Here is a 14,906-nt window from a genome sequence, read left to right on the forward strand (position 1 = left end):
AAGCACACACGCACATACACCGGCTGCGGCAAGTATTTGCACAGTTAAAAGGATTCTGCTTCTCAAGCAGCAGTGTTGTTTCAGCTATTTGCCTTGTTGTTGCTGTTGTTTGCTTGTTTGACACACCTTTTTAGTTTGCGAAATAAACGGCACCTATGCACACACTAACACACATATGTATATACAAAGCGGTGACATGACGTGTGGCAAGTACTCACATTGCATTCAGTGTATCATGTAACCAAATGATGAGTATATCTGTGGGTGTGCATGTGTGGCACTTGCGTTGCATGTTGCTTTTTGTTGTCATCTGTGCCCTCAGCGTCATCATCTTTGTATCTTCGCCGTTATCGCTTGTTTTTTTACCATTTTTTCTTTTTTTTTTGCTTTTCTTCGCTTCCCCACTGAATTGTCTGCAATAATTTTTGCCACTGCAACAGCTACTGTTGCCACTGGCGGTGTCACTATGTCCCACATACAAATATTGATGCTCCTGCATATATTTACATGCATCTACATATGTGTATGTGTGCGTGTGTGAAGAGTCGCTCAGTGCCGTTGTTTACATGGTGAGCACCACTAACTAGTGCGAGTGTTGGCCTCAAGGCATCTTTGCAGTTAACTAAGTGGCTGCGTGCCTGCTTTCGCTTGTGCTTTGTGCTTGTGTGGCTGTGTGTGTGTGTGTTGAGTCTGTGGTAAAACGGCAGAAAAATGGGCGATACGCAACAACCGATGCTGATCGCTTTCTTATTACCTCACTTACTTTTCGATTTATTTGATTCTTATTCCATTTTTGCACTTTGTTAGCTTCCTACATGGCTATTGTTGTTGTAGCTGGTGTCGTTCTTGTTGGCACTTTTGTATGCTAACAGCAGTTGCATGCAGTACACGAATGAATAAATGTGCGACACATGCCTGCGTCAATCTGCGTATGCTGCACAGCAACAGACAGCGAAGTGGGAACGCTAAGATCAATTTTTTCTCGAAATAATAATTCTAGATTAATGCCGAAGATGATGATAAAACAAAGGCATCGGAGATTATGAGATAGTGGGTGAGATTGCCAAGAATGGTGTACCGCTTATACCCGAAAACGTGATGAACATTGGAAAACCCATCTTTTGTTTATACGACAATCTGGGCAGAAGCATGGTAAGGAGAATCAAAACCAGATGGAACGAGCTACCTGTGTGCAAAACAGCAAAAGTCATGTGTAAAACCGTGAATCGGAAATATACAAAATTCCTACTGCCACTCGATAGAAGATACCGTAGGAACATGATCGGATTACTCACTGGCTAATGTCTGATGGCGACACACGTCTAACTGGCAAATCGAGAAGATTGCTGAAAATGTCATCGGAGGATCTCTTGTGCACTTGTCCCGTATTGGCAGGCCTACACTTTAAGTATCTGGGTTCCCCACGATATGAGACACTGAAAGAGATATCGATATTGAGGACACAGGGTCTATTGAAATTCGCGTCAAGCGCAGGCATCCTAAATGATGACTATTCCTCATGGACCGCAAAGCTGAACTCCATTTGATATCGCAAAGGACCAAATCCAGACTAACCTAACCTCACTTACCTACATCATTGTCATATAATTTTTTTTAATAGCAACCTTTAAAATTCAACCAAACCCTCCTCTTGCTTTTCCCGACCTCACTCCGCCCGTAAATAGTTTTTCGCTCAATCTTTCGCTCTATTTTTATTGTTGTGGGGAGCCTTCAGAACGGGCAAACGAAATTTCGTAAATATTGACGTCAATAGTTTATTATAGATCCGAAAATAGCAGAAACTCTCGAACGATACGATTTTACAATATGACATCAGCTCTAAGTCTGTAAGAAGGGCAAGCAGGCTTATTTTTAGTTTACGTCTTTAGAACAAGAGACTTAGTCAAATACCAGACGAAACACGATTTAATTTTTGAAGTTCAGGCCAGTCTCTTAACATGTAATTTTGAAACAAGGAAGCAATATTTCATTTTCTCTTACCGAGAAATTATAAATATCATCAAACACAAAAGTTATTTAAGAAGTCAGGTTATGTCAGGTTAGGTTAAGTTACGTTCGATGGCTGATCCAAAGACGCTACTTGGACTACAGTCCTGTGTAAAGTCATCCTGTATTCGTTCTAGTAAATCAGTAGGCGGTTAATTTCTGATACCACCAGCTCAGTGGGATCTCTGAAATCATAATATCCTAAGTATTTCAGCTTTGATTTCGTAAACGCGGGACAATCAAGATGAGAGCCTTAAAATTTTTGCATGTCGCCTTCCTCAATACCGCTTTTACAGCTGCCGTTCGGTAGGATTCTCAACGATAAAGAGGCAATGAGCTCAGTGGATCTTTTATGATCGATCTCGAGCGGTAATGCATGAACTTATGGTAGCCCAGCGCTGGCTAAGCTCCACCTATCTAGTAAAAGAGCACACTTAGAGAATAGAGCACCTATCGGTTGCATTATAATGATAGCGGGGGATGTCTCGTCAGCTCTATAGTTACCTGCTATTTCGCTATGGCCTGGCACCCATGCTAGTCTTATTACAAAATGACTCGATGCTCTCGATAACAAGGTTAGTTGCACTTTAACCAGCCTTCAACGCACGGCCAGTGAGCTGATGGCTTGTAGCGCCACTCTCCTATCAGAGTGAATAGTTACATCTCTGAAGGAGGCTGCATTCCAGAGCAGTAAGTCTACCGCTACTTTAATGGCAGTAACTCGAGCTTTGAAAAAACTGCAATAGGAACTCTGAAGCTGAAATTGGTATAGAGTTCTTGACAGTATATCCCCTCTATAAACCTTTCCCCCAAGCTTTGACACATCCGCAAACAAGCTCACTGTCCTTAAACTTAAGCGTATTCAATTTTATGACCGCATCTGTTCACATATGTCAGCTTATAGATGCATTTTCTGTACGCGACCATTCAACTCGTTCTACATTCTACACGACAGCATATGCATGATCATATTTCCTATGCATGCCCGGCATTGTAATCAAACCAAAAGCAGCAAAAAAAAAGACAAAAACCTGCGAAGAAATCGTTGGAAGGAAAAAATACAATTGAAAAATTGAATCAACCGAGCAAGTTGTGAAAACGTGGCTAAAAGGATGTCTACTCCATTGCATCGCCGCACACACACGCACACCCGGCCATTTGTGGCATGACAACAGGCGTTTGCCTTGCCGGTGCTGATGCAGCAGTCAGCAGCTCCTGCTAGTTGCGGCGCTCGACTACCACATGGCTCCTGGCTGCTGGCCGCAATCGTTGCCACTGCCACAACGGCATGTATTCGAAAATGCTTGCTTGCTGGTCTGTGCCGGCAACTGGCAACCGGTAGCGGCAGGCAGCAGCAGGCCACAGCTGATTGCAGCGCATAGATTACGTTCTCATATTTTTTCGGTTGCATTACAAATTTGTTGTTTCACCCGAAATTATTGTAATGAGTACGCAAACATGCTTGTTCGCCGTTGTTGGTGTTATTGTGCTAGTTCCGTTTTTTCCTCTCTCATTTTTTCGCCCAAATGCATATTTATGATTTTTTATTATTTTCATTTTTTTCTGCCATTTTAGCTCGCATTAAAATGCGCGCCGAAATTGCGTCGTGTGGTCCTGCGGATGCCGTGCGCTGAATGGTCTTGCAACGGCGCTCGAGGGGAATGCCATTCAGGCAGCGTTGCTGCTGAAATTGTTGTTGCATACACATGCAATTATGCGAGTGCCCGTGAGTATGATGCATGCGTTTTTATTTATTTCATTTATTTATTTATTTATTCTTTCAACATTCAAATTTGTTTTGAGTTCAAGCTGGGCTGGTCTTATCTCCGGGATGATTCCGGCGCTGGCTTCTGTGTAAGGAGCAGATAAGAAAACATGCAAATATTTTATTTTATTTGCATTTATATGTTTCATTGGGGTAAAGTCCATGCATTTTAAAAGCTATCTGTCGCCTATTTATGCAAAAGTCAGCGGTGTGCATTTCACTTAAGCCATTTAAGTTTAATGTTTTAGAGGCTATTTTTTTCGTAAAAAAGAGGTTTCGGCAATTTTCAACACATCTACTAGCATTCTGAGAGACCTCAAAAAACTCGCCTGAAGCTTCGATTGGTGAAAAACAACCGAGCTTTCACATACAGGGTAGGCCATTTAAAGTTGACCCATCTGGCAACGCTGTAACTTTTAACAGCGCTGACAAATCGGCTAATGTCATACCGCGTTAGAAGCGTCATTCGAAGACAATTTATACCATGGAACAGTACACTCCAAAAGAACGCGCTGAAATTGTTCAGCTTTATATTCAAAATAACTTTTCAATTGTGTTAACTCAACGTGCGTTTCGCAAAAAAAATAAAGTGAAAAGTGCTCCAGTTAAGAACACAATTAAGTCTTTATACGCAAAATTTGTGAACACCGGTAATCTCAGTAATGCCAGTCATGCATCCAGACAACGCACAAGACGTTCTGATGAAAATATCGAAGCTGTACGAGCCAGTATTGAGGAGACTCCATCGACATCGAGTTATCGCCGCTCTCAGGAATTAGACATCTCTCGCACCACTCTCCGACGCATAATTCATAAAGATTTGAAGATGTTCCATATAAAATTCAAATGGCACAAAACTAAACCCAGCTGATTATCCGCGACGCCTTAATTTTGGCAAATGGGCCATCGAAATGCTGAAACGAACTTGACTTTTGGCGAAAAACTCATCATGTCAGACGAGGCACATTTCTCGTTGTGGGTTTGTGGGGTTATTTGAAATCCAAGGTATACGCTAATAAGCCAAAGACCTTAGCTCAACTGAAAGCCACATTCGACGTGAAACAGCCGCCATATCATCCCGAAACATTGGCCAAAGTCATGGAAAATGTCGAAAAAAGAGTGCATTTAGCTGTCAAAGCTAAAGGTGCCCATTTACGCGATCTAATTTTTAAATATTAGCTGAAACAAATCCCCTTGGACCAAAATAAATTATTTTTGAAATGAACAAAAAACATTGTTTTCTTTTGTTCTTTTTTTTAGAAACAAATGGGTCAACTTTAAATGGCCTACCCTGTACTTATGTATGAAATAGTCCCTAAAGATATCAGCCGAAAGTGTTGGATCATTGTTTAGAGGTGCTTTCTTCAATAGCCTTTTTGGACAGATTACGCGTGAGTCGTGTAAAGCTGTCATGTTATAAGTGTTTAGTATTGTTTGGTCATTCGTCATGGAAAGGCTTATGCCAGAAAAAACGTTTACAAATTGTTCAACCATATTACGAAAGTTCACGTTCTGTAAAGAAGGTGTTTCGATCGTTTCGCTCAACTTAAGGTCAACATAATCGGCCTACTGAGCATACTATTCGCAATACCATTACCCATCTTGAGACCCAGTATTCATTATTGTATAATTTTCGACCAAATAGACCACGTCCAGCACGCAATGAAGAAAATATAGCAGCCGTAGCTGTGAGTGTAACGAAGACCATGGAGAGTCAATTCGGCGCCGTCCGCAGCAACTCGGACTGACGTATGGAACGACTTGGCGCATTTTACATCGAGGTCTTAAATTGCTTGTGAAAAAACTGAGGTCATTCGACCTTCCCAAGCAACATCGCTGCGCTCCATAGGGTCTTGAAAAGTTCCAAGAAGATCTGACGTTTTCGAGCCAAATTTTGTCCTGTAACGAGGCCCATTTCTGGCTCAATGGGTACATAAGCAAGCAAAATTGCCGCTTTTTGGACTAAGAGTAACCCGAAGAGATTCAAAAGCTGTCACAGAGGACAAGCTTAACAAAGTAGCTAAGGACACTGTCCAACAAATCACTCGATAGGCGCTCCGGAAATGAACCGAACCCGAAAAAACAAAATTCACTGAACAGTACTTAATTCACTTAATACGGAACAGTACTTATGGAATTTTGATTTAATCGTTGACTTGTGTTAGCTTAAAATCAGCCCATTTTGAAGGCATTAATTAAGAATTGTGACTAAATGTAATGTAGCCATAAACCATTCTTCTGTTAAAGTTCATTTTTGAGTTCAAATTTGAAAGGATTCTACAAATAGTTAAATTCTTAAGAAGCCTTTCGGTAGCAAGGAAAGATTATTTTCTGTATACATACATACATATGTATGTACAAGTAAATGTCAAAACTTTTGCATGATATATGTAGAAAATTACATGCAAGAAATAAATGAAAATTTTTAGCATATACATATGTACATAAATATTTTTGTAAATTTGTGAGTACTCCTTGATTTTAAAATTTATTGCATGCTACTTTCAATTCCATCTCACTATAATATGTTATAGCAATAAAGAGTTTGTGTCTAGAATAAGTGGAGACTAAATGTAATATCGTAATTTAACACAGTAGAACAGTTAACTGGTTGGTTTATGTGCTTCAAAAGCAGACATAAGAGGTGTGCGACTTTGCTAAATAATTTACGATAAGTTTTATATAAAAAAATTAATTGTTTTATTTAATAATAATTATTTTAATTGTGACCATTATCTATGTAAGGCTTCATTAGAAACTCTTGTGGAGTTAGCTTTTTCCAAATATTTCTATAATAGTATATCAGAATAACTAACGACCGCTAGAGGGCGCCAATTGCTCTCGCAGCCTTTATTATGAGCTGTTTATAACGTTTGTGTCTATAAATTCTCCACAATTATGGCATATTGAGCAAATATTTTGTCGGCAAATTTTACGTTAAATTCTATGTTTTTCTGTGTAGAAAGGATTCTGCAAGAATTTTTTGTAGACTTTACACTGAACCAACGCTTGTAGATTTGGTTCCAGGAGGTTTAATTTTAGGTTACTAACTTTCACGGTATTTTGCGACAGAAAGCTTTACGGTTATTGACTAGATTAGTTGAAGTTGTTTGAAGCTTGTTTTAAGGCGTTTGGCAGCACGTTGGGATTGCCAGCTGTCGTGGAGCGAAAAATAAAAAAAAATTTGTTTAAAGTTTATAATATCACTTGTTACACTCTGAATAGCGTATATTAAGTTTATCACGAAGTTTGTTAGACCCAGAATATGAGGGAGGAGACCCTACGAAGTATATATTAATAAAATAAATATCTCCCTTCCGCTTTTTTGCTCTTTATTCAATGCTTTATAAAAAGTGTTACAGTGAACGAATTTAGTTCAAATATGCGCCGTTTCGTTTGATAATCTGTTTCCATTTGGACGGCAACTTCATAATACCCCCCTCGTAGAAGCCACCCTCCTTATTTGCGAAGAGCTCGAACAGCCACTTTTCACAAGCCTCTTTTGAGTTCAACTTCACACCAACACAGATGGACAGATGGTAATCACTTGGCGCTATATCCGGGCTATGTATATGGTGGAGCGATAAAACCTTCCATCCGAGCTCCGGTAGCTTCTGACGAGTCATCAACGATGATTAGCGTCCTGAACTAAATCCGTACCACTCCATATACTTGAACTAGTCGCTCAGTTTTTGAGATATCGATATGAAATTATATACACATTCTTTCCTCTCTAAAACGCTGTCGGAATCAACACTATCGCACCATTATAGCATATATCTGACATATAATCTGAATGATCCAATTCGAGTCCTTGTGTGGATAACTTTTGTAATTGACAAGATATCTTCACGGAATCGAATTGTTTAGACAACAAACAAACGTACCGACCAGAATAGAGTCCTTATATGGAAAAATTTTTTGTCTGTGAAGGGTATTATTCGGCACAACCGAAGCAATGTATGTCCTTGTTTTATATTATAATTCAAAATGCCATTTATTTAGCTAAAATATATTCTTTATTACTATTCAATATTTGTGTAAACATTTTAAATAAAATAAAATGGTTAATCAACTGTATCATAGTTTAATATAATATATTTTTGTAAATTGTTGCTTAGTATTTTTGTTAGCAAAAAAGCACAAGAAAGAGTGTTTAAAGAAACAATTTTTTAATACTAAATCGTTTCTCAACTAAAAAAAATCATAATTTGTCATGATTTCTAATTATTTCCAATTATTATTATTTTTTTTGAATATATAACAACATACTCACCAAAAAACAATGGAAACACTAAAATTTATTAGCTCATATAAATCGCTTTGTAAGTACACACTTACATACATATGTATATGTATGTGCTTTCACATTTTCTTTAATTTTTTCAAAATTTTCTTAATTTTTTTTTCAAATTTTTCTAAATTTTTTTAGATAATTTTGTTCTTATAAATTTCGTATTTTTTTCTTTGCATTTTTAACAAATTGGAAGATTTCGTTGCTTAAATACACGCTATTGGGCGGATCATAGCTTAATTATAATTTAATTTTAATTAATTAAGTATTTAATTATTTGTTATATTCTTCAACTCCACACAATATTTTCGCTTAAATATTTTATAAAATATTAAAAAAAAATAAATTTAAAATAATGCCTCACTTTTACTTGTGGTTACTGTGAGTTGGCTGCCCTCTCTCGTCCTTGATTTGTGTGACCAGTTTGTAGTATCGTATGTAGCCGCAGAGTTACTCCATTGAACCGCAATTTCGTTTGGGTGATTTTCCATTTTTTTTCTTCCGAAAATAAGTACACCTTCCTAAACCGTTAGTGTACATATTCAATTTCCTTTATGAACCCATTTATTTTCAGGCGTCAAAGCAGCGCGCAATTGCTGTCGTGGCGGCAGCGACGTCGCAAGCAGCTGCGCGAACCCATATCGTAGATGAAATCCGGATTGCTTATGTAATGCTGGTTCAGTAACTGACTGCCCAGCAGTGGCGATAGACGTATTTGTTGTTGGGAACGATAATAGTGTTGCGGTGATGCTGGTAATGTATTATGTTGCATTGGTAATGTTTGGTGGTTGTGGTGTTGGTGTTGGTGTGGGTGTGAGTGTTGTTGTGTTAGTTGACTGAGGGCAGGGCTGGGCAGTATAATTGTGCTAATACTACTCTGGCCTCATATACCTTGCAAATAGCGTCGCAACTCTTCTTCTGTGTCGAATATCATAACCGGGAACGGTGAGCCGGGTACAAATTCGCCAGCCCATTTCACTTCGACGCGATAATCGCCCGGCTCTGTGGGATCGTACTGCAAGAGAGACACAAGAGAGTTAAAAAATGTAACGAAAAGAAGAGTTCCGCTTCTTTTTACATACCTTGCAGAGTATTGTGCGATCCTTTTGACTCTCTCGCTGCATTTCCACACGGAATGCGCCCTTCGGACCACGTACTCTCACTGTCAGTTGACCAGCGCCAGCGCCGCGTGTGTCGCAGATGAAACGCGATTGGAAGGTGGCTAAAACGCCGTGCTCGATGCCAGGACCATAGACACGTACCTGGAAAAAGAAAGTTCGGAATAGTAGAGGATATCGTCTATTGTCTAGTACATCTAACGACTAATTAGTACATTTTGCTTCAAACCATTTGAGGCAGAAAAGTAAGTCGTTTTCGGTCGGTATTTGATCGATATTCGATTAATATAGAGAGCCTTACCTTACTAGCATCTGGTGCACCAGCGACCTTCAGCGCGAACGGCGAGCCGGGCACATTTTGTCCGCCATATTTGATCGTCAATAAATGCCTACCCGGCTCTTGTGGTTTGATGTTTAGCGTAAATGTGGCGTCGCCGTGATCATATAGCTCACAATAAGCCACTTTACGTGGTCCAGCGCAGTGAGCTGTCAACTCACCGGGACCGGCACGACGTGTATCAATCCACGACTTAATATCCTTACCGACAATGCCGTGACGTAGACCCTCACCCGAGCAGATAACTTTCGAAGCATCCATCGAAGAACCGACGGCGACTGTGAGTGGACAACCTTTGACGAGACGACCATTCCACTTGACTGATAAGGTCAGCGGACCTGAAGATGACTTTTGCGGTGTGTAGGAGGCCAACCAAATACTTTCCGTTGGTCGCGGTTGCGCCATGCTTACTGGCACCGAAGTATTGTCTTGATGCACCAGTATGACCTCGGGTCGGCCGGCCGGTGCATTTGTGGCATCTATTGTGAAATGTGCTGCCTCACCAGCTTGTGCTGCCGCTAGACCACGTCCTGTGAGCACCACTTTGTCGGCGGCTTGTTGGCCAGTGACAAAAGCACTGCGCGGACATTGCACAATGGTGAGACCACTCCAAGTGAGGTCTAAATCATGCTCACCCGGTGCCAAACTATCAGCAGATATGTAGATGCGCATTTTGCCATCGCTTAACTTGTCTACGGGTATTTCAATGCCATCTATGGAGCAGGCCAGTTCGCCGGGACCGGCATTCTCCACATCAAAAATTATACGCGCCGGTAAGATGAGGCGACCATCGTGATCAAGCAGTGTGCCCCAACCGCCGACAGGTGTAATCTTCGAAGTTTCCACACAGGAAATGCTCCATGGTGAGCCCGGTAAGTTACCACGATTCGGACAGCTGGCGCGTATCTCGTAATGACCGACGGAAAGAATAGTATACGAAATACGCCATTCATTGTTGCCTAGTGCCTGGAAATTTATTTGGAGTTTTACTAAATGAGCTTTAATGAAGTGGATGCTATAGTATGTACCTTGATTTTCGGTTCGATACGTTCACCAAACTCGTCGACACGTTCGATTTGCACATTCGGAGCAATGGGACAGTAGACAATGAAGGAAGCTTCCTTGTTGCGTTGGCATACCTCCAGACCATTGCCGGCTGCGCGTGTGTCGGTCTTTACGCCTGTAGCGGAGGCGGTAAAGGTGAAAGGTGACCCCTGTACGGTTTCGCCACCGTACATAACTGTTAGTTTATAAGCACCCGGTTGGGATGGCACGAATTCAACACTATATATGCCCTCTGACTGTTCGGTAATGTGGACGGGCAGGTTTTGATTGGTTGGGGAGACGGCGAAGGCCTCTAGTTCGGCAATACCGGCATTATCAGTGCGCACTAAAAATTGAGAAAGGGGAATTTTTACATAAAATGAAATTGACACTTTAAGGTGAGTGAACAAACCTGTGAAACAGATTGGACTGTGCAGCGCCAACTGTCCTTTTGGTACACCCTGTACAGCGACACGGCTGGTATCAAAAGCTTCACATGTGAATGGACTGCCAGGCAGTGGCTTAGATTGATGAAGCACCTCTGTAAAAGTGTTATTGAATTAAATAAAGTAAAGGTCCTACATCAAACCACATACCAACTATGCTCTGACCCGGTTTCGTGATTGTGAACTCAGCTTGTAAATGTCCACTCTTAGTTTGATAACAGCGGACAGGTAGAGCCTGACCACCTGGACCAGATACCACTACATCGAATTCGCGTGCTGGTCTCTTAACGGTATCGATGGCGAACGATGTCGTCTTTCCAACACGTGCCTGATATAATCCGAGTCCAGATACACTGATTTCCTTACCAACATTCGCAGGTAGCACATTGATCTCCAGTGGTTTTAGTGAAATCGGCACTTCATTGAAGAGTATGGTCATCTTGTGCGGTGCCACACGTGTCGGATGATAGACGATTTCGTAAACACCTGTCTTCGATGGACCGCGTATGGAATGTGGTACCTCCGAAGCACCACATTTGACAATCGCAGACAGTTCACCTTGTCCGGCTTCATTGAGTGATACTGAGATGCTAGCTGGTTGCTGGCAGATCGCTTCACCCACTTCAGTGATCTTCACCAACGATGGATCAAAGACCGTAAGTGTGCGTGTGCCGATGTGTTGACGTGTATCGCGATCGATGAAACGTATCAAATAATTACCGGTCATGTGAGTGCGGAACTCGGCCGTCTGTCTAGTAATGGTATAAGGCACTGGCTTATGATCGGGACCCATAATTTCTGCAATCTGATCATCTGTCGGAAAATCAATGGTGGCCAAACTACCGATCTGTATGTGCTGTGTTGTCTGTTGTATATCCACGCGGAATGGACTGCCATCGACGGGCACTTCGTTGAATGTAATATTGACATAATGTGGTTCTGTGGTCTGCGGCACAAAGGTGACATCATAGAGACCACGTGCACAGGCGACCACTTCGGCTTTTACAGTGCTCGTGTCTGTCGAAACTACTAATTCAAGTGTGCCTTCGCCAGCGCCAGCGGCATCCACACTAAAGGTGACGGGCACACCCAACGCGGCTGGACCATATTGCTGATCCAAACCACTGATGCTGACACGTGAAACATCGAAGACATTGCACGAGAAGGGTGAACCATTGATGTGTTTATCACTTGCGGTCACGCTAATCAAATGACGACCCACAACTGTGGGTTGGAAAGTTGCTGTGTATGCGTCGCCGCCCTGTGGACTCAACTGACATATAATATTGTCGCCAGATGGCGTGGTTACAAAAACTTGCGGCTCTACACCTTCGAAACCCTCTAGTTCGAAAGTGTTATCAACTTTTATAGCTGCCTGCTTGAGACCTTCGCCGGTAGCCAAAGCGCGTGGCAAACTAATCGGAGCTGACGCAATTTGACATGTAAATGGCGAGCCGGGTACTGGATGACCATTGAAACGCACCGAGAGCGAGTGTGGCGCAGCCTCAGTAGGCTTGAAGTTCACCTTGAAACGCGCATTGCCTTCTGATTGCACATAATTCGGCACATTTTTACCATTAACTGCAACGATGATTTCCAAATTGCCCGCGCCGGCCTGACTGGCATTAATGCCGAAGCTTACACTTTTACCAACCACTCCCGGGCGTATATCGGTGACAATGACCTTCTCGGCCGAATAGGATTTGAGCAGAAATGGGCTACCCTCGACATGCCCACCACCAGGTAAACGCACTTCCACCGAATGATCACCAACCTCGACAGGTTCGAATTTAATATTATAGCCAATGCCATCCAGCGCGTCGATCTTGACGGGCACACTGCGTCTAGCCGGACCGAGCACTTCAACACTTGGTTCCGTATCGGACTCAACGACGAACTCAAACAACCGTCCAACACTAACTTTATCCAAAGTTTCTGGCGATTGTATGCGCGCAGCAGCCGAAACACGACATGTAAACGGTGACCCGGGTACATCCTGCCCGTTGAAACGTAACTCGACTGTGTGATTTTGTGCGTCACGTGGCGTAAAACTAATGGCATAGGTGTGTTGTCCTTGCGCCTGCGCGGAAGTCGGTACACGACCACCATTTACGGTGACTTCAAGATTACCTGGACCCGCTTGCGATGTCTCCACCAGAAATGTGACCGGTTTACCAACCGTACCATTGCTGACGTTCTTCACTTTGATGGCATTCACGTCGTAAACCTATGTAATGATATGATAAGGGTAAGTATGTAAAATCATAACTTATTTTGTGGGCCATTAGTCTAAACACTTTGGCTCCATGTTTACATTATGGAGCCAAAATGCTGTGACCTTGGACCTTAGTGTCTGAAATCTTGCGATACAATTGCATGATCCTACCTTAGCTGCGTAGGGACTACCAGCGGTGGACAAACCGTTGACTGTGACATTCACACGATGCTCGCCGACAACGCGTGGCACGAACTCTGCCTTGAAGATACCCTCCGAGGTTTGGTGAACCTGTGCGGGCACTGACTGACCGGCAGGTCCTGTTGTTTTTGTTACAGCAAATTGTTTTTATTTTTATTTTTGATTTTGTTGTTGCATTTTGATTTATGGTTGAGTTTGGAAATTTTTTAGTTTTTTTAATTTTTTTGTTTTAATTTTTAAAAAGTTTTTTATTTCATTGTTTGTTTTTTGTTTTTCGTTTTTATTTTTTATTTTTTCGTTGCGCGAACATAGCATAGAGTTAACGTCGTAAAAATGTGGTTTTTGTTGAAATTTGCAAAATACGGGTAAAGTATTTATATTTTGTTTAGCAAAAGCAAATACGTTTGTTTTAGTTTCGGATTGGCAGAGTTAGTTGGGATTGTTGTTATTCAAATTTATTTCGTTTTTGTTATTAATTATGGGGTTTGGCATGTGTGTGTTTTGTTTCAAAATGAATAAATGAGAAAAAATTTTGAAAAAAAGCTCGATTAGTTTTTATTAAAGAAAATAAATGACTAATTATATGAAATGAGCGTCATTTAGTGTTTTACTCATAGCTGATAAAGCGGGTTTATATAACATTTGGCAGACTTTATTTGGACTAAGTTAGAAAAAAATCTTTTTTTGCTGTTAAAAACTACTTGATAAGTTGGGAATGCGATTTTTCAAGCTTGCGTACTAGATACTACTGACTACATAGCTATATATTGCATATATATATTATATGTACAAATGTTTTGAGTTTCATATAATACGAGGGTATTAGGAGGGTATAAAATAATATTATATTTAGAAGCCATTTTTGTTAGTAGCTGCATACTTAAAAGGAAAAATTATGTCAAATAAAATTTACATAAAAATTATATAATTTTAGAAACAACCAATCTCATCGAAAGCTTTATATACATTAAAAAAATTAAAGCTACAATCTTTTATATTATAACTAAAGAGAGTTGTTGAGTTGAGAGAGTCATATTTTGACATTTGCCGCTTAATTGACAGCTAATCTGTTGAGAGTTGTATTTGACAACTGATGAAATCAGGTATCAAATGACGTTCTTTAATGGTTTCCTTAAAAATATTTTCCAACTACTTTTTATCTTTTCACCATAGACTGACTAATGAGACTAGGCACCCAGACAAGTAGTATAATATTATGGATAGCTTGATTATACTGCTAGTGAGGTTCTCCACACCTAACTAGCTGACTAGCTTCGAGCTCATTGTCAGCGAGTTCAGCTCTGCTGTCGGAATGAAAATAAAGCATCCACACTTCAGAGAAGTACATCTACAGTGGTCGGTAACAAGAGTTGAATGAGAGCTCCTGGCTCCTGGCGGAAGCCTTGCCCCAACCTTCCCCATCTGTAAAAAAATGGCATGTATGTACGTCTTCTCTAGCCCCCACCCATATGTGTACAT

General features: G+C 41.0%; 1 protein-coding gene across 3 annotated transcripts in view; it reads right to left on the minus strand.

The window, feature by feature from the left end:
* Nucleotides 1-7,968: 7,968 nt before the first annotated feature.
* LOC105229673 (filamin-C) overlaps nucleotides 7,969-14,906 on the minus strand; it is a 74,857-nt gene continuing 67,919 nt past the window's right edge. For all 3 annotated transcript variants that reach the window (XM_049453705.1, XM_011210099.4, XM_049453706.1), the window contains 7 exons: nucleotides 13,398-13,546; nucleotides 11,162-13,238; nucleotides 10,978-11,106; nucleotides 10,550-10,911; nucleotides 9,486-10,487; nucleotides 9,149-9,328; nucleotides 7,969-9,081 (listed from right to left, as the gene is read on the minus strand). In XM_049453705.1, the coding sequence (XP_049309662.1) occupies nucleotides 8,950-9,081; nucleotides 9,149-9,328; nucleotides 9,486-10,487; nucleotides 10,550-10,911; nucleotides 10,978-11,106; nucleotides 11,162-13,238; nucleotides 13,398-13,546 (4,031 nt within the window). In that variant the 3' untranslated portion in view covers nucleotides 7,969-8,949. The remainder of the gene's footprint in view (nucleotides 9,082-9,148; nucleotides 9,329-9,485; nucleotides 10,488-10,549; nucleotides 10,912-10,977; nucleotides 11,107-11,161; nucleotides 13,239-13,397; nucleotides 13,547-14,906) is intronic.

Source organism: Bactrocera dorsalis, chromosome 3 (assembly GCF_023373825.1).
Source record: "Bactrocera dorsalis isolate Fly_Bdor chromosome 3, ASM2337382v1, whole genome shotgun sequence".
In the NCBI taxonomy this organism is placed as follows: Eukaryota; Metazoa; Arthropoda; class Insecta; order Diptera; family Tephritidae; genus Bactrocera; species Bactrocera dorsalis.